Consider the following 23,170-nt stretch of genomic DNA (forward strand, 5'->3'; position numbering starts at 1 on the left):
ATGGCTGTCCGGAAGAGACCTGTTGATGTGTCTGTACAGCTGTTACCGTGGGAATGACTTTTTTCTTAGATTGTCTCTTAAATTAGTCTTTTCATCTAAAACGTAGTATTTTAGAAACATTTGATAATTGCACAGTAAGAATTCTATGCCGTTTTTAGCACGAATGGCAATTTCTGAATTGCTAATAGATATAATCTATGCTAACTGAGATTTTAAAGAAATCACTGAGGAAAAAGAGTGTTCTCTCCTGCTAAGATTAATTTATGAAATGATTCAAAACATTTTTAGACAGCAGTTGAACATGATTATGAATATAAATGTGTTATCACTGTAACTGATTTTTTTAGTTATACACATAACTGTGTGATGATGTGTATAACTTCATTATATAAAATCTGTGGTTCCAGACTCTTTAAGTCAACAATAAGTACTTAACGCATTGCTCTGCCCTTGTTAAAATTTCTGTGCCTTCCACGTTGTATTAAAAAATGGCATCCCAGGAGATTTTGATTGGCAGTTTGCCAGTCTGTAAGTTTCATTGTAATTGTAGTGTTGAAGGTCAGCTATGGTATATCAGCTATCATATAAAGAATATGCAGGTAGCTGTGTTCCTGAAAATTGGTCTGTAATTTACATATTTTTATACTTTATCATTTCTTATACTTTGAGGGAAGTAAATACAGGAGATTAAAGTAGGGTTTTTTTGTGTGTGTGTGAAGTCATACCTGTACATGATTTGCTTGTTCACTCGATCTTTGTAAAGCTACCTAGATGTCCACATTCAGAAAACGTGGCTATCATGTTTTATTGTTTACCATTTCATAAATACAAGGTTAGCACCACTTTTCCGTAAGATTTTCTGAGTTGATACGAAGAGATACGTTTGTATATCTATATTAACTGACTTACTAACATTGGGAAGGCTTTGCTGTCTCATTTGGTGTGCATGTAAAGATTTATAGAAGATGAGTGTGGGGACCTGGAAAATTGCATGCAAGAAAATAAGAAACTTTTAGAGGACACTTAACATAGTTGAAAGTCCTAATTGTCTTTTTTTTCAGTTTATTTTATATATAATTTGGGGTAACCTTAGCTCTTTTTTGTGATTTAGTTATTGGAAAGCCATTGTCAAAATTAATGTATTGTGACTCAGGGCATATTTTCACTGTTTGATGGAAATACAGTTAGATATTATGTTGATTTTAATTATTTAATTAAGGTATGAAAGATTTTCCTTGAAGAGATTATGTTAATTTTTTCTTTTTCTTTTTAGGTTTTATATGAACAATTCAAGTTTTTCTTGAATCTCTATTTTCTGGTAGTATCCTGCTCACAGTTTGTGCCAGCATTGAAAATAGGCTATCTCTACACCTACTGGGCTCCTCTGGTAAAAAGAAAAGATTTTTGAAATTAAGCGAAATTATTAAGTATTTAAAATATAGCGTTAAGAGTGGAGACGGTTAAAAGATAAATCAGTCGGATTCTTGAAATGTGATATGTTGCTGTGTGTCACTGGACTTTTGTTACACGGTTTCACAGCCTCCTCTGCAGCCCCACAGGAGTGTGAGGGCAGCGTGCTACGCTAGGTTGGCTGGAGACGCTACAGAGCGCCTTTGCTGGTGGGGCTGGGCGTTCTGTCGGGCCCTCGGGTGGCAGCTGTGTGTCCCCAGTCCCGCTGCCCCATACTGGAGGAGCTCTTGGGAGAGATGGGGCGGGCCTGTGCGAGTCCTCTCAGCACCTCTGACATCCTGACGGATGGGCAGCGTTTCCCTCTGCCTGATGGCGACAGTTCTGAAGTATCTCAGTGAAGTCTGACGGCTGCTGGTCGACAGCTTGGGGTGTGACATTTTTGGAAAGGCAAATGATGTTTGTCATTGAATATTTCCATTTCAGACACGCTATCTTGATAGTTTTATACCGTTTGCAGGTAGTTTTCATTGCTTTTCAGTTTACAGAGGTAAGAGGTATGTCTCCTTCCTTCTTTTCACCTAGAAGGAGGTGCTGCTCCCTTTGGTGTGCTCCCTCCTGGGCAGGTCACCAGAGTGATCTGGGCAAGAAAGCATGGCGAGTGAGGTGATGCCTGTGGCGAGGGGGCAGGGTGGTGCTCAGGTCTCCCACCCTCAGAGCTGGAGATGGGAGCCGTCTGCTCTCCAGTGGATCTGTTCTGCTTCGTGCAGCCCTGCCGCCTTAGAGGCTGTGCTCTCAGGTGCGGCGGGAGGGCCGGAAGTGGGGCTCAGTTTAAGTCCCTCTGCGCTTCCTGTTCACATGGACTTTAGGGTGGCGTGGATCTGAGCAATGAAAGCAACTTATGTGTAACCTAGATACAAAATTACTGAATAAATGAATACCTTTTCCACTTATTGTATTCGCCAGATCGACAGAGACATTGGTGCTGATGATGTAAAGCTGTGATTCTCATCCACTGTTGTGTAAATGTAAATCTGTGTAGCCTTTTTTGGAGGATAGTTTGGAAATATATATAAAATACCTTCAGCATTTTCATTTGAGGAATTTATCTTAAAGCAATAATGATCAGTCACAGAGTCTAAAAAATGTCTTTACTAATGTCTATTATTATTCTTTTAAAAAATATTTATTTATTTATGGCTGCTCTGGGTCTTTGTTGCTGCATGGTCTTTCTCTAGTTGTGGCGAGCGGGGGCCACTCTTCTCTGTGGTGCGTGGGCTTCTCATCACGGTGGCTTCTCTTGTTGCAGAGCACGGGCTCTAGGCGTGTGGGCTCAGTAGTTGTGGCTCGCGGGCTCTACAGCGCAGGCTCAGTAGTTGTGGTGCGAGGGCTTAATTGCTCCGCGGCATGTGGGATCTTCCTGGACTGGGGCATGAACCCGTGTCCCCTGCATTGGCAGGCGGATTCTTAACCACTGCGCCACCAGGGAAGCCCTGTTATTCTTGATGACAACATTATTTGAAAAGTCAAATGTCTAACACTGGATTGTTTAACTGTGCTGTATGCCATGCATTGTTGGAATACTGAGCTACTGTGTACCTTTGAAAATGATGTTTAGAAAAAGTATTGAATAACACTGAAGGTGTACATATTAGAAAAATGGGGAAAAGCATGTTAAAATATGTATGGAATGAAATACACAAGTCTTTGCTCAGCCCCCACTGAGTTCATTTGTGCCCAGCACTAGTCAAAGCAGTGTTGATTCAATAGTGAATAAGACAAACCCTGTCCTAACAGAGCTTATATTCTGGGGGAGAAAGACAATTTAAATGATCCGTGATGCCAGGAAGCCTGCCATGCAGCCGTGAAGCTGAAAATGTAAAGCAGGATATGGGGGTAGAGAATGACTGGGTTATTTTAATAGAGTGGCTAAGGAAGTCGCCTTTGTTGGAGTGGCATTTGACGACATCTGGATGATAGGAGGGAGGGAGTGGGCCGTGTGCAGAGCAGGTGTTGCAGGCAGAGGGCACAGTAGTTGCACAAGGTCTGGGCGCCTTGGAGTGTGTGGATGTGCAACTCTGGTGGGAAGGGGGCCCAGAGGGGCGGTGGGCGCTCAGATTTCATCCTGAATGGGATAGGGGCGTGTGTCTGTGTGTTGCGTATGTCACACGAGGGAGAACACTGAAGCTTACACCACAGTTTTAAAAGTTGATTTTAAAGCCACACAGCCATGGAGAGGGAACATAGGTGACTTTTCCTTCTTTCTTTTCTTTCACTTTTCTTCTCATTGGAGGTAACCTCTATTCTGAATTTGAGATTAAATTGCTATGTATCTCTTAATAATTTTGCTACCTATGTTTGTATTATTAAAACAAGATGCACTGTTTTGGCATGCTTTAAAAATTCTATGTAATATTTGTCTTACTCTAAGTATCCTTTTGTAACATGCTTTTTTGGCTTTACATTGATTTATAAAACTGATCCATGTGGACACATATATATCTAGTTCATTCGTTTTTCACTCCTCTAAAGTATTCCATTGTGTGAATGTATCACAATTGATTTGTCCATCCTCTTGAGAAAGGAGACTTTTAGGTTGTTTCTAATTGTTCTCAATTACAGGCTGCTGCATGATCAGTCAAATTGTGTATAATTCCTTACACACTTGTGCCAGAAATTCTGTAGGCTGTGTGTGCCCTCATTAAAGGTGCTGTTTATTTTGTCCATTTTCTAATAAAAGCAGTCTAGCATTACAGAAATTTTAGAACATAGAAAATATACTTGCTAATGCTGAAAGCACAAACTTATTTATGGTTTTCATGTGTTTATTTCTAGCCCCTATTTACTATTCCTAGCTGTATAGGAATAGAATATAACCCTTTAAATATAACCCCTTAAATATAACCCTTTAAACCTACGGCTTAAAGATTCATCTGGAGAGTTTAAATGCCATTTGTATGTCGGGGCGGGGGAGGGCGTCAGTTCCCTGAAGATTAGAGGTAAAGGTACATATTTCAGGTAGGGCCTGAGCAAATCTGTGTTGCAAACAGTTGTCTGGGTGATTCTGATATGCCTGTCTGATAAAAATCACTTCTTTAAAAATACTGTCTTCATTGTATAAATGAAGTATTCCTGACAGTCATTCTCCTCTTGTCTCTCAAGGTGAGTCAGTCACAGGTAGAGTTTTAAGAAATTACTTCCACACCATCACATGAGTCTGTAACAGTAAATATTCTCCTACACAAGAGTGGCTGCATAGAACTGTATTTTTTGGATTCATAAATGCATATTTTTCATGTTACTGAAATTGTGACTTATAAACGGTTTATGTATTTAAAGTGATACTGTCTTCCCACCAGGACTGTTACTAAACTAATAATGATGTATCTTTTTTAAAAATAAATCTATTTATTTATTTGTTTATTTATTTTTGGCTGTGTTGGGTCTTTGTTACTGCACACGGGCTTTCTCTACTTGTGGTGAGCAGGGACTAGTCTTTGTTGCGGTGCACGGGCTTCTCCTTGCAGTGGCTTCTCTTGTTGCGGAGCACAGGCTCTAGGTGCAGGGGCGTCAGTAGTTGTGGCACGCGGGCTCAGTAACTGTGGCACTCGGGCTCAGTAGTTGTGGCACACGGACTTAGTCGCTCCATGGCATGTGGGATCTTCCTGGACCAGGGCTTGAACCCGTGTCCCCTGCATTAGCAGGCAGATTCTTAACCACTGCGCCACGAGGGAAGTCCCAATAATGATGTATCTTAAAATCAACAGCATCTTTGAATTAGGGAAATAAAATATTTCATCATATAAGAGTATCATAAATTTCTTATTTGGACTTTCAGGTTTCCAGTTTTTTCATATTCAGTGCTGGGATCCTTGATTTTATTTTATTTTTTTCTTTAGGCTAAGTTTCTAGAAGTGAAGCTGCTTGGTTAATATGTGTATAAATTTTAAGGCTTTTGATAATACGAAATTTCTTAAAGCTAATTTTTTTGATATTTGATGCTTTTATTTTATTTTGTTTTATTTTTCTCTTACCTTTGCTAACCCTAGCTCTAATAAAATGATGAATTTGCATTCAAGATAAGAGTACTTCTCTGCCCCCAACTTATAGTTTCTTTGATGACCACTTTATTTCATCACTGCTTTGTCATGACAAGTTACCACCTTTGGAGAAGCTGGCCATTTGTCCCTAGAGCACATACTTCCTTCTAGTATGGAGATACTTGGTCATAATATAGAAATCTCTCTTATTCTTAAAATTTTGTACTTTGCACAGCTAACATACTTTTAATGGTAAAAGACTGGCTTCCCCCTAAGGTCAGCAGCAAGACAAAGATGGCTACTCCCACTGTTTCCATTCAACATTTTATTGAAGGTAAAATGAATAGTGCAGTTAGGTTAGGCAAGAAAAAGAAATAGGAGGCATCTAGATGGAAAAGAAGAAAAGCTATCTGTCTCTATTCGCAGATGGCATGATCTTGTATATAGGAAAATCTAAGGAATCCATGCACACACAAAAATATTGGAACAATTTAGTGAGCTGTAGGGTACAAGATAAATATACAAAAATCATTTGTATTTCAACACACTAGCAATGATCATCTGAAAATGGAATTAGGATAACAATTCTGTTTATAACAGCATCAAAAAGAAAAAAATAGGAATAGATTTAGCTAAAGTGCATATCAAAAACTATAAAACATTTTTGAAAAAAATTAAAGAAGATCTAAGTAAATGGAAAGTCGTCTCACGTTCAAGAATTGAAAGACTTAGTATTACAATGACAGGACTCTCCAAACTGATCTACAGATTCAGTGCAATCCCAAGCAAAATCCCATTTGGCTTCTTTTTTTTCTTTCTTTTTTTTTTTTTTTTTTTGGCAGTACGCGGGCCTCTCACTGTTGTGGCCTCTCCCATTGCGGAGCACAGGCTCCGGACGTGCAGGCTCAGCGGCCATGGCTCACGGGCCCAGCCGCTCTGCGGCATGTGGGATCTTCCCGGACCGGGGCACGAACCCGTGTCCCCTGCATCAGCAGCCGGACTCTCAACCACTGTGCCACCAGGGAAGCCCCCCATTTGGCTTCTTTTGCAGGCATTGACAAGCTGATTCTAAAATTCATGCAACAATGGAAGGGTCCCAGGGTAGCCAAAACAACCTAGAAAAGTAGATCAAAGTCGTAGGACTCATACTTCCCCATTTTGAAACTTCTTACAGAGCTGTAGTAATCAAGAGAATGTGGTACTGGCAGAAGGATAGATATGTAGATCAAGGGGTACAATGGTGAGTCCAGACATAAACATTTATGACAAATGGATTTTCAACAAGGGTACCAAGACGGTTCAATGGAGAAAGAGTAGTCTCCAACAGATGGTGCTGGGACGTTTGGGCAGCACGTGGGAGGGAATGAAGTTGGACCCCTGCCATAGCATACACAAAGCGTCACTTAAAATGGATCATAGACCTAAATGGAGCTGAAGCTGTAGGACTCCTAGAAGAAAGCGTGGAAGTAAATCTTTGTGATCTTGGACACTAAAAGCCCAAGTGACAAGAGAAAAAACTTGAGTAAGTTGGACTTCATCAAAACTAAAACTTTTGTGCATCAGAGGACATCATCAAGAAAGTAAAACGATAACCCAGAATGGGACAAAGTGTTTGTAACATCATATTTGTAGGTCACATATTTGACAAGGCACTTGTATCCAGAATGATATAAAAGGCTCTTCCAACTTAACAATTAAAAGATAAGCTGACCCAGTTAAAAAGTGGGTGTACGATCTGAATTAACATTTCTCCAAAGAAGATATACACATGGGCAATAAACACATGAAAATTGGTGTAATCGCTCTAGAAAACAGTTTGGCAGTTTGTCAGGAAGCTAAACGTCGAGTTTACCGAATCACCCGTAATAGGCAAATCCACAGAGATGGAAGGTAGATTAGTGGTTTCCAGGGCGGGAACTGGAGGGGGAATGGGGGCTGGTTGCTGTTGGGGTTTCTTTTGGGGGCGATAAAATAAATAAATAAATATGCTCTAGAACTTGATGGTGGTGATGGAGGCACAGCTCTGTAAATAAACTAAACAAGTGACATGCATGCTTTAAAAGCATTTTAGGGTATGTGAATTAATCTCAACAAAACTGTTACTAAAAAAAAATGTGTGCTAAAGGTCCTGCTACGTGAGGATCACACTCTGCCCATCGTCAGCTGTCTTTAGCACGGTGATGGCAAATCCCTGGCACGTGCCGTGCCTGCCTTCCTCTCTGCGGGTGGGGCCTACCAGCAACTGTTGTTCATGGCTTCCCTTTCTGATTCCAAGAGTAGCTTTGGAATACTTCTTAAAATAGTGCTTTTAGCAACCACTGGAAAGACACTGGCAAAGACCGGATGGGAGACGTCATGGTGTTTCAGGAGCCTGCTGCTAGTGTCCTGGCGTTGGAGGATAAAAGCGGCATTGAGTGGCCCATGAGGCTAGAGGTCTGTCCTTGAGGCTGTGCTTTAGCGAAGGAGCATAAACAGCAGGCACTGTTGAGGTTTCAGGCAGTGAATTGCTGGGGCCCATCCCTGGAGGAGGATTTTGCCACATATCTGTCAAATTTTTATTGCAGAAGATACTTTGGGAACTGTGGAGGGATGACTTTGAGGGAGATGAGGCTGGAGGCGGGGGGCTGGCCCAGTAGTGATGGCGGCCGTGAGAACCAAGGGGGCCTGGGCCGGGCTCCCACATCGCTGCTGAGAGTGGTCCAGGCCTCAGGCGTGCTGGGAAGCACAGTCAGCAGGTGCTGATGCGTGATGACACTGAGAGTCACAGAGCAGTAGTGACTCTGCTTACAGGTGGTGCCTGTACCATGAACGTCAAGACGGAAGGCTACTGGGTGAGTGGAGAGCTGGGCTGTGTGCACTGAGCCTGGAGCCTCACACCAGCCTTCAGGCACGACTGCTTAAAGAGGACTGCACTTCAGTAAACACAAGAAACATTCTCCCGAGGCCTACTTACTTTAGCCTATTGGTTAGACAGAAAAAAACCTATGTAGAGCTGTTCACTTTGCTGTACGGTAGAAACTAATACAACATTATAAATCAACTGTATTCCAATAAAAATTAATTAAAAAAAATAAAACAGTAAAGGTGGGGATGGCAGACTTCCCTGGTGGCACAGCAGTTAAGAATCCACCTGGCAATGCAGGGGACACGGGTTCGAGCCCTTGTCCGGGAAGACCCCACATGCCGTGGAGCAGCTAAGCCCGTGCGCCACAACTACTGAGGCTGCACTCTAGAGCCCACGAGCCACAACTACTGAGCCCACGTGCCACAACTACTGAAGCCCACACACCTAGAGCCCGTGCTCTGCAACAAGAGAAGCCACCGCAAAGAGAAGCCCGTGCACTGCAACAAAGAGTAGACCCTGCTCGCTGCAACTAGAGAAAGCCTGCGAGTAGCAACAAAGACCCAATGCAGCCATAAATAAATAAATTAGTTAATTAAATTCAAAATAAATAGAAGCAGGGATGGCAAACCATGGGCCAAATCTGGACCTCCCTCTGTTTTGTACAGCCTGAAGGCTAAGAATGGTTTTTAAACTTTCAATGTTTGAAAAACATCAAAAGCAGAATAATATGCTATGACATATAAAAATTATATAAAATTTAAATTTCAGTGTCCATAAACAAAGGTGTTCTTTTAATTCAAAAAACCCCCAAAAAACCTGGAATAAGAGATTATTGTACTTTAAATGGAAATTCATCCAGTGTTGTGTAATTTACATGGTATGCTGGAGCATGTTTGTCATTAAAATGAAGCCTACTGAAGAGGTCTCTGTTTAGTCATAGGGAACTTGACTTGAAGAATATTCTTGTATTGTGTGTCAGAAAATACATGTGTAGCCTTTAAAAAAGATGGACGTTAGCCATGTGTTAGTAAGAGATTTCACAATAGATTACAACCATACAGAAGTTTTATTTCGATAGCATCAAACTCATCTGTTCAGGTTTTTACTTAACAAAATGAGAGAAAAGGAGCACTGTGGCCATACCTGTGCTCTCAAATGCACTTGCATGGTGATGCATGATGTAAGAAAGTTGATGTGTAAGTGTCATATATGGGAATTGTTCTGTGTTCCTAAATGCTTTTATTCTATCAGAAAGATTTAAGTGCACATATTATAAGATTTTTATGTCAGTCTTTGTTAATGTGATATTTGAATGCCTGAGTGTTCTAAATATAATTCATGGGTTTATTGAAGATTAATTTCTTTTTCTTTGGGTTACTAAATATTTTCTGATGTTTAGCTTGAAGTACATATTAAGGTGTGAATTTTTTAAGTTTTCTGGGGTATAGTAAGAATTGTAAATCTTTTACTATGCATTACTATGTTCCTTTTGTAGTGATACTTTTTGTCTTTTTTCTTTGTTTTCATTTATTGTATATTTTACAACTAATATAAATTGAATGAAAAAAAGTAAAGCTAAACAGTAAAAGAATTTTTCCTTTTTGTTGAAGTCCAGTGTTCTCAAATACTTTGTTTTATTTTGTTTAAAGGGGTTTGTCTTGGCTGTTACTATCACGAGGGAAGCAATTGATGAATTTCGGCGTTTTCAGCGAGACAAGGAAGTGAATTCACAACTATACAGCAAGCTTACAATAAGAGGTGAGCAAGACACTTTTAATTCAGTTTATCATTGTTTAATATAATCATCATTTTAGAATTAACATAAATGTAAGAAAACGTCTTAATTTTGTTACTGAAAGTAGTATTTTGCGATTGTGTGTTGTCTAATTAATTTTCTTATAATAATATAATGCATATAATTTCAGGGTAGCTTTTTATTCTCTAGATGCTTGGATGTATGTGTTTATGAATATTAATATATACACCAACCCTTAAACGCATGCATGCACACATACATATACATAAATATTAATAGTTTTAGAGTGCGCTCTGTTACAGTTTGTATATAATGCACGTGTACTGGAGACACGTGAAACTCAACTGGTGTGTACACACTGTCTGTGAAGGGTAGTTATCACTTTCTCTAAAGTCTCTCTTTGCTTTATATTTTAAACGCAGTCATTAAGGTCAGACATCTGGTATCTTGGCCTTAAACTATACTTAAGGAAGAGGGCTCTGAGCAGCCAAAACAAAAGTCTTGGTCCAAAGTGGTAACTGATGTGCGCCGATCTCCCTGTAACCTTCATTTAAGGCTTTTAACCCTCGCCTAGTTTATGTTTTTGAGAGTTGTTTATTTGGCTTTTCAGTCCATTGTAGAAAAGAAGCAATGTATTAGGGGGAGAGTGGGTGAAGCTATTACAGGTGAGCGTGATGACAGTAGAAAGTGACAGTGAAAAACTACATGGATATTCATGATGACTCAGCGTGTTTGAAAATGGAGAAGTTTAGAGTGGAGTTTATGTCTTCTGTTTATACATGGACATTTGTACAATGAATTATTATTATTTTTTAATTGTCCAAAAAGTGTTTTTATGCTTTATTGGGGTATTTTTCACATAACATAAAATTCATCCATTTAAAATATACAGTTCAGTAGTTTTGGGTATATTCACAGAGTTATGAAACCATCACCACCATCTAATTTCAGAACGTTTTTAACATTCTAGAAAGAAGCTCTGAATATCTGTTAGCAGGCATTTCCCATTCTTGCCGCTTCCCTATCCCACTCCAGCCCCAGGCAACCACTGATCTACTTTCTATCTCTATGGATTTGCCTGTTCTAAACATTTCATATAAATGGAGTCATGTACTGTGTGGCCTGTTGTCACTGTTTTCTGACACTTGGCATCATGTTTTCAAGGTGCGTTCATGTTGCAGCACATACCAGTACTTAGCGTCTTCTTGTTGCCAGGTGATATTCTACTGTATGATATATCATATGGACAGACATTTGGGTTGTTTCCACTTTTAGGCCATTATAAATAATGCTGCTGTGAACATTTGTGTACAAGTTTTGTGTGAACATTGTTTTAGTTTCTTTTGTATATATACCTAGGCATGAAATTACTGGATTGCACGGTAATTCCATGTTTTTGAGGAATTGCCAAACTATTTTCATAATTGTCTGCACCATTTTATGTTTCCACCAGCAATGTGAGAGGGTTCCAGTTTCTCCACATCTTCAACAACACTTGTCTCTCTTTTTGTCTGTAGCCATCCTAGAGGGTGTGAAGTGGTATCTCACTGTGGGTTCGGTTTGCATTTCCCTAATGACTAATGATGTTAAACGTCTTTTCATGTGCTTTCTGGCCATTAGTATATCTTCTCTGGAGAAATGTTTATTCACATTCTTTGCCTGCTTTTAAACTGAGTTATCTGTTTTAATTGTTGAGCTGTAGGAGTTCTTTCTATATTCTGAATTTAAGTCCCATGTTAGATATATATGATTTGGAACTATATTGTCTCATTCTGTGGGTTGTATTTTTTCTTTCTTGATGGTGTCCCCGATACACAAAAGTTTTTAATTTTCATGAAGTCCGAGTTCATCTGTTTCTTTCTTTTTGTCGCTTATGTTTTGGGGTTGTATCTAAGGAACAGTTTGCCAACCCAAAGTTATGCTTTACTTCTGTATTTTCTTCTAGGAGTTTTATAGTTTTAGCTCTTACACTCAGGTCTGTGACCCATTTTCATTTTGTATTTTGTATGTGATATGGCTTCTCACTTGTTTGCATGTGAATACCAAGTTGCCCCAGTATCATTTGTTGAAAAGACTGTTCTTTCTCAATTGAATTGAAAAATTAATTATTAAAAAGCTTTAATGCTTAAAGTACTGGCATGATAGAGGAAAGGTGTGTTGCAGAAAATAAGGTAAGCTTTAGCTTTGGGGAAAAGAATCCCCAGAATGGCCAGGTAAATTAGGTGTAACTTTGGTTTGTCTGTTTTGGAATACAGTATAGGTCCTGGCTTATGTTTTAAATTGTTTGGCATTGTGGAATTTGGGCTGAGCAGAGATTTGTTTCTGGGCACTAATTGTATCATTCACAAATAAACAGTGCGGTGATGTCAGCAAACATGACCGAGTACACAGCTCCCCAAATCAAGCAGAAAGCGGCAGAGCTAACTTCGTCAAAACTCTGGAAAACAGTCAGACTTTACAGCATCCAGGTGGTTGTTGCATCCAGGAAAAGGCCTCCTAAAAATCATAGGAAAGCTTTTTGGTATCTTCTCCTGCCTCGCTCCACCCCCTCTCTGTCATGGCACCCACCTGGAAGACAGCAGCAGCCATGTTCCCAGTCTGGGCTCTGGACCCGACCGTGGAGGGCACAGAGCAGGCCCTTGACGGCACAGAGCAGGACGAGCTTGCAAAGCACTGTGTCTGTCTGTCTAACCTGTCTGGGGGCTACTTGAAGGACTGACCCAGTTCGCTCGCCTGTCTTTCACCTAACCTGGGATTCAGGGCAGGAAGGCTGAAAAGCTGCAGGCGTTTCTTCTTGTGTAAGGCTCGGGTACAGCCGGAGTAGCCAGGCAAAGATTAGTTGGGGTTCACACACGAGAGTGTCACTTCCAGGCAGGAAAAGATGGGAGAGAATCCAAAGTGCCCCTGTTTGCTCGGGGAATTTTGAAAGCTACATTCAAGGCCAGAGCTGGATGCAAGCTCAGAAATGGCCTGAGAAGGTCTTTTGCTTCTGACCAATCTCTAGGCTCAGGACAGGCGGACGCGAAGGCTGAGCCAGAGTTATAAACAGCCAGGCTAAGTGACAGGGTCCCCAGCACAGAACCACAGCCTGCAAAGGCTGGGAGAGGCTGTTCTTCCTGTCTGTCTTCTTTCCTCCCTCCCTCTTTGTCACCATATGTGACAAAGAATACATGCGTCACAAAAATAGTTTAGAAAAGTCACTAAATATACATGGCTATAGCATATACCAAGCAGCAAAACAAACCGAGGAGAGGGGGAAATAGCTCATTTCCTGGGTTACCAGATTATAATACTCAAAATGTCCAGTTTTCCACAAAAAATTACAAAGCATGCAAAGTGTAGCCCATTCACAGAAGAAATTAACAAAAACTGTCTCTGAGGAAGCCCAGACATTGGACTTACCGGACAAACACGACGTCATCCGCCTCAGATGTGCTCAGGAAGCTAAGGCAAACAATGGACCAATTGCTAAAAGAGACCAGAATGATATGTTAACAAATGGAGAATATCAGTAAAGGTATGTAAGTTTTTAAAAAAGAAGCCAGAAATTCCGGTGCTGAAAAGTACAATAGATGAAGAGAGAAACTCACTAGAGAGTTTCAGTAGCAGATTTGAGCTGGCAGAAGAAAGAATCAGTGAACTTGAACCTAGATCACTTGAAATTACCCAGTCTGGGGAGCAAGAAGTAGAATGAAGACAACGAAACAGATCCTAAGAGACTTGTGGGGTAGCATCCAGTGTACTGAGGGACACGTGATGGGAATCCTAGACGGAGAGGAGAGAGAGAGCGCAGAGAGAAGACCTGAAGGAATCATGGCCGTTAACTCCCCGAAGGTGAGAAAAGACGCAAATCTACACGTTCAGGAAGTTCACTGAAGCCCAGAAGGGTAAATGCAGAGATCCACACTAAGACACATTACCATCAGACAGCTGAAACCCCAGGACCAAGAGCACACCCTGCAAACGGCGTAGCACATACAAGGGGTCCTCATGAGGTGATGGGCCACCTGCAGACTTCTCATCGGAAACCTTAGAGGCCAGGGGGAAGTGGGGTGACGTTTTTAAAATTGGAAAAGGAGAAACCGTCAACAGAAAATTCTATGCTAGTAAAACTATCACTCAAAAATGAAGGCGAAATTAAGATATTCCCAGATAAATTTAGAATTAAAAATAGGGACTCAAATACAAATACACATATACCCCTGTTATCACTGCACTATATACAATCGCCAAAAGGTGATGATGACAGTCCAGATGTCCATCAGTGGATGGATGGATAAACAAATTATGGTCTCTTCATACATTGGGATATTGGGATATTATTTAGCTATAACAATTAATGAGATGCTGATACGTGATAGAATGTGAATGAACCCTGAAAATACTATGCTATGTAAGAGAAGCCAGACACTAAAGGTCATATATTGTATGACGTCCTTCTTTTGAAATATGCAGAGGAGGTAAGTTAATAGATATAGAATGCAGATTGTGGTTGCCGTGGCCTGGGGAAGTAGGGAATGGCAGCTGCTTAGTGGGTATGAGGTTCTTTCGTGGTGATGAACCTGTTTCGGAACTTGGTAGAGTTGGTTGCACAATACTGTGAATGTACTAAGTGCCACTGAATCATTTACCTTAAAGTGGCTGACTTTATGTCATTTTCACCTAAAACAGTATAAAATGATGAGGAAGACAGACTGGTATACGTCTTTTACAATTCTGTAATATTTGAATTCAAAATACTCTAAAAGCAATTTCAGTGGTTTCATTTCAGATGCAAGTGAAAATTCACGTTTTTAAAAAAAATTGGTCCTCATTGCCTATGGTCTGAGAAATCGACATTTCCCATGTAGGTAGATGTCGGTAGCCACAGCTGCTCTTTTGGACTCCCGTGTGTGTCAGAGCACTTGCCCTGTGCTCAGTCACATGACCTCCGCCCAGGGGTGGCTGGTGTGGTCTGCAGTGACAATGAGAAGCCTGAAGCTCATGCTAAAGAATTTGCCCTAAGTTGCCATCCTTTTTGCACAGTTCGTGTTTGAACCTGGACCCTCTGACCTCAAATTCAGTGTTCTTTCAGCTGTGGCACATTGCTTTGTGGCTGGTTATTCTGATGCAAGTGATTGATAAGTAAAATTTAGTATATAGAAAGTGCATGTGTATGCTTATTATTGAGTGTAGTTTAAAATTTATTTTTTGAATGGCATTGATTTCTTTCTGTGATTTATTGTAGTTTGTTGTATCATTTTATAGCATGTGAACTTTTTATATTTAGAGTTCTCAAGCACATTCTTGTAGAAATACATTGAGAAAATGTTCTGTCTTGTTATTTTTTTCTTTTGAAAAGGAAAGCCACTTCCACTGTTAAGTATGCTAACGACTTGAAGGTGCTGTGTTTGGAAGCAGAGAATATTTTAGCTCTGGCATATGACCTTAGTGAACACTGAATGATTTTTAGTTTGCTCTGTATTTCATTGCCTGCTAAGCTGCTTTTCTTGAGCGGGAATTTTCCATACCTGTTGCTGCTACCTTCCTTCCTTTCTCTTTAGGACTACTTGAACTATTCATTATCTCCTAGTGAATAGCACCAGAGGCAGAGGCAAGGAAGAGAAAATAAAATAGATTTTCCTACTTCTTGGCAGCTTTTGCAAAGAGTTTGAATTGTGTGGCCACTCTGCTTTTGGATTATTGGAAACAATGCTGTTTTCTTCCCTTGTTGCTAGGGAGTCATGTATAGATTGTATACCTTGTTTGTAATCATCCAGATGGCTAGTTCACAATTCATTTCCACAAATATTTACTAAGTATCCACTATGTGTTGGGTACCATGATAACTTGATGAGATTCAAACATGGGTAAGTCCTGAACTAAGCTTTTTAAAGAACTCATGCAGTCAGTATTCTAGCAGATAGGATCAATTCAGAAGTCTTCATTTATTTGTTTGTGTTTTCATCAGCCGCCGGATCTCAGCAGGGCTAAGTTGTGTCAACCACTATTAGTGTATTTCCCAAATTTAAACCTAAAGCTAACATGGAACTTGATATTTAGAAATGAAACTTGAATTAATTTTGTGCTGCTGGATTCTTCATACAGCTTGTGATGATTGTTTTCCAGTATATCTTAGTTATTTCTTTCTTATTTTTTAATAAATTTATTTATTTTTATTTATTTATTTTTGGCTGCATTGGGTCTTCGTTGCTGCGCACGGGCTTTCTCTAGTTGCAGCAGGCGAGCGGGGGCTTCTCATTGCGGTGGCTTCTCTTGTTGCAGAGCACGGGCTCTAGGCCCGCGGGCTTCAGTAGTTGTGGCTCGTGGGCTCTGAGCGCAGGCTCAGTAGTTGTGGTGCACGGGCTTAGCTGCTCTGCGGCATGTGGGATCTTCCCAGACCAGGGATCGAACCTGTGTCCCCTGCGTTGGCAGGCAGATTCTTAAGCAGTGCGCCACCAGGGAAGTCCCTTAGTTATTTCTTTACTAGTTCTGGTGTTTTGTCGTTTAACATGTTTTTAAGTATTCAGACATAGGAGAGGGAGAAAAATGTCTGTGACTTGAGCCTTATATAAAATACTTGTGTTTGTGTGTTCGTGTGTGTGTGTGTGTGTGTGTGTGTGTGTGTTTGAGAGAATGTGAGAGAGAACATTTGCATATTTACATGTCTCTTGTGGTCCAGTTTCCTTGCCAAAAAGGAACCTTATCTGTGCAGAGTATAGAAATTCTTTATTCCTGTGTATTTTAGCATCTTTGATTCATATTATCAACACTGTGTTGTCCCACACTTGTTAACATTCTTACTCTGGTTTTTTTACGTTAAAAAGGTGTTTATGGAATGTCGAATGAAATTTTGTCATCTTTTAGTGAAATTGACTCTATTTGTCAGTAATAATCATTCCTTGAAAATTGAGAGATTTTAAAATCCCTCGTTAGTGCCTTTTACATATTGTCTATGCAATATGTCGCTTTCACTAAGTCATCTTTCTTGTCTGTGGTCTGAGCAGCATTTTAAAATACCCTCTTCCAATGCTCATTCCAGAATATTCAGCATACACTATTGCATTTTTACTCTAAGTAACATTTATCAATCCATTACTATATGTCAGGCACAAACACTTTACATACACTCCCTCATTTGTTTGGTTCTCTGTGGCTGTATCATGGTGGACACGTATCCTCAGGACTGGATAGATAGGCAAGAGTGGATGTACATACTCATTATCTGCATAACTGGTATTTTTACTTAGGTCACCCTAAGAGGACCTGTATGAATTCATTTCTTCAAGATATTAAGCATTTAACATTTTTTATTGCATTGTTTGGAGATTAGCGCCTGGAACCCATGAGACATAACTTTAAAAAATACTTGCTTGCGCAGGGTACCTTCTCACACAGACAGGCGTTTCGTGTATGTCTGGATGCTGGTAGCATCCTCTGCTTCCCTCTAGTGACTGGCATTACTGTGCTGGTTACCTGTAATGACTGGACTCCCAGCCACACGTTTTTTTACATTTCCAGCTTGGTGAAAAATGCTCTCATTGTGTTTGCTTGCTGTTTATCTTTTAACCCTTCACTGTTTGTTTCTTATCCTTTATGGAAGTTTATTCCCCTGTTGTTCCTGTGTTCGTCTTTACCTTATAATTTCTCTACTAAGATAAATTTATCACATGTGGCAAATATTTTTATCTTGTTTGATTAATTTTTTCTTTTTTTTCGGATGTAGATAAATTTATATTTTTTATGTAGGCATATCTTCTGATCCTTTTCCTTTGTGGTTTTTTCCTCCATCTTAGGAAGTCCATTCAATACCAATATATTATAAGTGACTATTTTATTTTATTTCTTTTAATTTTTTAAAAAATTTTATTTATTTTATTTATTATTTTTGGCTGCGTTGGGTCTTTGTTGCCACATGTGGGCTTTCTCTAGTTGCGGCGAGCGGGGGCTACTCCTCGCTGTGGTGCGCGGGCTTCCCATTGCGGTGGCCTCTCCTGTTGCGAAGCACGGCTCTAGGCGTGCGGGCTTCAGTAGTTGTGGCACGTGGGCTCAGTAGTTGTGGCTCGCAGGCCCCAGAGCGCAGGCTCAGTAGTTGTGGTGCACGGGCTTAGTTGCTCCACAGCATACAGGGTCTTCCCAGACCGGGGCATGAACCCGTGTCCCCTGCATTGGCAGGCGGACTCTCAACCACTGCGCCACCAGGGAAGTCCCTCCATGTGACTTTTAGAATCAGTTTGTTGATTTCTATTTTAAAAAAGCCTGCTGAGGGCTTCCCTGGTGGGGCAGTGGTTGAGAGTCCGCCTGCCAATGCAGGGGACACGGGTTCATGCCCCGGTCCGGGAAGATCCCACATGCCGCGGAGCGGCTGGGCCCGTGAGCCATGGCCGCTGAGCCTGCGCGTCCGGAGCCTGTGCTCCGCAATGGGAGAGGCCACAACAGTGAGAGGCCCGCGTACCCCCCCCACAAAAAAAAATGCCTGCTGGGATTTTGATTGGGATTGCATTGAATCTATAGATAAATTTGGGGGAGAATTGACTTTTTAATAGTATTAAGTCTTCTGATCCATGAATGAGGTATATCTCTTCCTGTATTTAAGTGTTTTAAATTTTCTCTCAGCAATATTTTGGGTTTTTTTCAGAGTATAGGTCTCTCTCTTAATATAATACGATGTGATATAATATAATATAGTATAGTATAAAACTTGTTTCCCAACTACCCACTTTGCTTCATAATCTGTTTTAAGTTAGGCTCCTACTTAAAATGGTGAGAGAGTTGAGGGAGAATGCCATTCCCACCCAAATAATGAAGACAAGCCCAATAACCTGCTGATGTCACGGGTGGTGGTCTGCCCAGGAAGCAATACCTGTTAATCTGAAGTGACCTTCTAGAGGGCTCCTTATATGCGATCAAGTGCTTTTTTAAAAAGTTGCTTAATTATCTTTCACTCTTATCTCCTTGTGTGTGTTTTGTTGGGAAATAAGTAATTAATACATTTTCACCCTTATTTGGTAATGTCTGTGTCTAGTTAGATGTGGTTTTTATGGTTATGCTCTCTTTAATCCATTCTGGCATTTGACCCATTTTAACTGATTAGGAGTAGAATAGTTATCAACTCCTTCTGTTCTTTTAAAATGGGTTAAGTTTGGATATGCATTTGCGAAGAACAAACTCAATGTCCTAAAAGTGCACAGGATCTGAAATTTGGTAGACACTCAGGTGTTTGAATATTTATAGCATTATAGCATTTTGAGCACATTGTGTAGCAGTGTGTATAAAATCCTGCTGATGCTTATACAGGTTACAGAAGGCTTCATGGGGTTATATTTGCTGTGCAGTTAAGGAGGTCTGGGGAGGGAGGGGTTTCAGTCAAAAGGAGCAGCAAGTGCAGAGAACCTGTAAGGATAAGCAAGGGCCTCACACGGTTGTAGGATAAGGTGCCAGACTAAGATAGAGCAGGAGCAAAGGGAAACACAGACAGTAGGTAAAGCTGGAAAGTTAATTTGAGATCAGTTGTGAAGAATGTGTATACGTGCTGCAAATTTGATTATCTTCTAAGTAATTGTCCAGTAATGGAGGGTTTGGGGTGAGGATAAACATAATCCTTAATTTTTCACCTAGTTCGTTTGGAATTATGCTGAATTCAGAAAATAGTAACAGTGGCGACCATTTAGTTGTATCTTATCTGCAGGTGACGCTGACGAGTGGCAGTGAGGGTGGTAGACAGGGCGCGTGGTTAGACGCTCTGCAGGAAGAGGAGCAGTTCTTGGAGTGATTTTTCATCTCTCTCCGGAGGAGCCAATCAAACTTGGTTCGTGGGGCAAGTGAGCTAGATGCTTGCCTCCCGTGAGAAGGAGCACATAAGCCATCATACTTTTGAGGCATAGTGGCAGGGAACATTTATTGCTAGAAGAAGGATTGAATGGAAGGATTTACCTGCAGTAGTTGAGAGAGAGGAAAGGACTGCTGTTACCTTACTTGGTAATAGTCACTATTCACTATTTCATCAAAAGAAAAAGGCTGGTGAGGTACGACTTCCTGAGTACGTACTTGACAGTAAATGGAGTAGGATGTTTTTAAGGAAAACTCATTAGATTTGAATACTGGTGTACACGTCGAAGTATCTTTGTTACTATATTTAGAACTTGCTTCTATCAAGTGTAGCTCTGAAGTTACTAAATTTTAAACGCCCATTCAGTAAACACCCATTGGTTTGTGAGAGCAGGTGGCCGTTGTGTGTCTGCTGTGCTGTGACTTGTAAAACTTTAGGAATATCTCTTGTCACCAGTCTCTTCCAACTCTGATAGTAGCATGTTGCTAGCTAGGATCAGCTATCAGTTCCGTTCACAAAGGGTGGCCAGAAATCAAACCGTTAGTGGAGGCGTGGACTGTGCGACGAGGCTGCGGAAGGTCACGATGCTGGGCTGTCAGTGCTCGACAGGTGCATGGGGAGTGGGTGGCTTTCCTCCATCTTTTCTGTCCGATGCCTTCGCTGTTCTTTGGGAAAGAGAACAGAGAAGAAGTCCGTGAGTTCGTGTGACAAAGGCTGTAAAGGAAGTGCAGGCAGTCCCCTGAACACAAGATTAGAATTATTAGAGAATTCAGAACTGTTGAACAATTTGACCAATTCTTCAAAATTTAGAAATGTGCACTTTGAACAGATAAGTGAGGCAGATTATCATACGGATTTGACACTGTGCTGTGTTTAGCCTTCTCGTATTTTGTTCATGTTGTAATATTGTATAAGAGTTGAGAACTTGCAACAGTGCATTTTACCATAAACTGTTTTACTTAAACATGTAAGTGCTAGTAAGTTCCATAGAAATGAATAGTGATCACAATTAATGCCTTAAAAATTAAAGGCTATTAAATATAAATTGTGTCTATTACCATGTGAGAGAATAATAAATCTCTCAGAAATAGAAGGTCTTGATTAAGGAGTCAAAAAAGGATGCGTTTTCTTTGTTTCAAAATAGTTTAAAATTATTTACATTTACTACATCTTATGACTGCAACCATTTCTTTTTCTCTCTTTTTTAAATGTGTCTATTAAAATGTAAAAAAGCAGAAGGAAGGAAAAGTGGATTGGAGAGTAGGAGAGAAAATAAAATTAAATGATAAGACAGGAATTCTGCTGAGTTAATACTCAGGGGGTATGAGATAAGTAATATGTGTTTACTGCCTGATGCTTAGCTATAAAAAACATAATAGTGGAAGTACAGACCTGAAGCTTGAAGTGACCAACTGAAAAAAAAGATTTAAAGTAGACATTCTTTTGCAAGTATTTTTTGGCTACTAATTGATGTATACTTATCACTTATGAAAATATCGTAAGATTTGCTTCACATGCAATTCTAAAGAACTTTGCTATTTTATAATATGAATAAAAAGTAGCTTCATCTCCCCCCTGAAAAGTTACTCCAGCCCTTATGTATTTATTGTATAATTGAGGAACATGGAAAAATATAACAGCAAAAATATAATATTTACAAAGCTTTTTGATATCCTCAAAACAAATTGTTAGGAACTGGTATGATTCTATTGAAACGCAGCTGTTTTAAGAGGTATTTAGGAAATAAGCCTTTATAATAAGTTGAATTGGTCTAAAAGTCAGTGTAATGACTGGTAATGTTAGTATTTGATAATGTAATATGAACTTAGCTCTTGTTCTGTTAGCTTTCAGAATAAACTGAATGTAAAAGAAGTGGACCTTTTCCCATGTCAAAACAGTAGTTACAAAAATGTAAAGGCAGATCCATAGGCTGTTGCTGGTTTCAAAAGGGAGATGGACAGAGGGAGGGAGACCAAGGGAGGGAGGTGGGGAGAGAGGGAAGGAGGGAGAGAAACAGAGGGGCGAAGGGAGGCCAGGAGGGAGGAGATACAGGGAGCGAGAACTGAGCCAAGTCTTGCTGCTGCTTCAGGACGGCGTCTCCCATTGTCCACGCCAGCTTCTCACCTCCTCTCTGTGGCACTAACATGATGTAGATGTTGTGTGTTAGATTTTGTAAATGACTACAGTGCACTAGATACTAGAGAGACAATTTAAGAATTTGCACAGTATACCATGTGGAAGCATCACTTTTTGTGTAAATCTCTAGACCTTAGTTTTCAGTCCTGACCTGTGTCTGTAAAGCTACTAGTGGAGGGTGATTTTACATGTAATTTTCTTCGTTTCTTTTTTCTGTCAGTTATGTGCCCGTCAGTGCCACCCACAATATTAATGTAAGGATTTTACATCTCCATGATACTCAGCTTCAGTCATCAAATTATTTTATTTAGTGATATTTTTGATCATCAGTAACTTGACTCAGACCTGAAATAATGGCAGATGTGGGAAGAACTTTCCAGATGGAATCCTCTTCCCCATTCTCGCACGTCTTTGACTGGGGGATAGTTGATTGTATTTGGGAGTTCACTAGGAGAAGTAAATTTTCAGCGACTGTGTCTATCTGAAATAAATTTAATTTGAGTGTATAAGTATAGATAAATTTCTAAAGTGTTATTTTTTTCTCCCAAAGTTATTTCTGAAGTATTATTTATCAACTGAAAGTTTAACTCTGTTGTGCTATTATTTCCTTGAGTTGATTATACTTCTTCTTTTTTTTAAGGTAAAGTGCAAGTTAAGAGTTCAGACATACAAGTTGGAGACCTCATCATAGTGGAAAAGGTTGATGCATTTTTAATATATTTTAGACATGTATATGCCAGTTATGAACATTTAGCCTGATTGCAAGTAACTTTCGAATCCGAAGGAAATTGTTTGAGACATGTATTTTAAATCTTAACATCTTTGTGTAAGGTTTGATATATGTGAAGAAAAAAATATAGGTTTTTGTATAGTCTGTTTTGCTAAAGTACATTTCAGTGGGTGTAGGTAGTCATATTTTGTCTAAAATAAGACATGTTAACTGTTTATTGTTGCATTATCAGAATTATATCTTTTGACCAAAGAATTGTATTAGTTAGAACCTATTTATAATGGAATATGTTTCTGTTTCTAGAGCTTCCTTTTACGGACAGATATATGTAATTATTGGATATTAATTCTTATGGCTTAAAAACTTAACGAGGGGGCTTCCCTGGTGGCACAGTGGTTGAGAGTCCACCTGCCGATGCAGGGGACACGGGTTCGTGCCCCGGTCTGGG

General features: G+C 40.0%; 1 protein-coding gene across 4 annotated transcripts in view; it reads left to right on the plus strand.

Moving 5' to 3' along the window:
- The window catches only part of ATP9B (ATPase phospholipid transporting 9B (putative)), a 206,060-nt gene that overhangs the window by 24,153 nt on the left and 158,737 nt on the right, over positions 1–23,170 (plus strand). For 2 of the 4 annotated variants that reach the window (XM_081253348.1, XM_081253347.1), the window contains exons 4-6: positions 1,274–1,387; positions 9,942–10,050; positions 22,633–22,691. In XM_081253348.1, the coding sequence (XP_081109474.1) occupies positions 1,274–1,387; positions 9,942–10,050; positions 22,633–22,691 (282 nt within the window). The remainder of the gene's footprint in view (positions 1–1,273; positions 1,388–9,941; positions 10,051–22,632; positions 22,692–23,170) is intronic. The other 2 variants (XM_081253346.1, XM_081253349.1) reach the window with 1 other exon arrangement.

Source organism: Mesoplodon bidens (genome assembly GCF_964165515.1).
Source record: "Mesoplodon bidens genome assembly, chromosome: 13".
Classification (NCBI taxonomy): Eukaryota; Metazoa; Chordata; class Mammalia; order Artiodactyla; family Ziphiidae; genus Mesoplodon; species Mesoplodon bidens.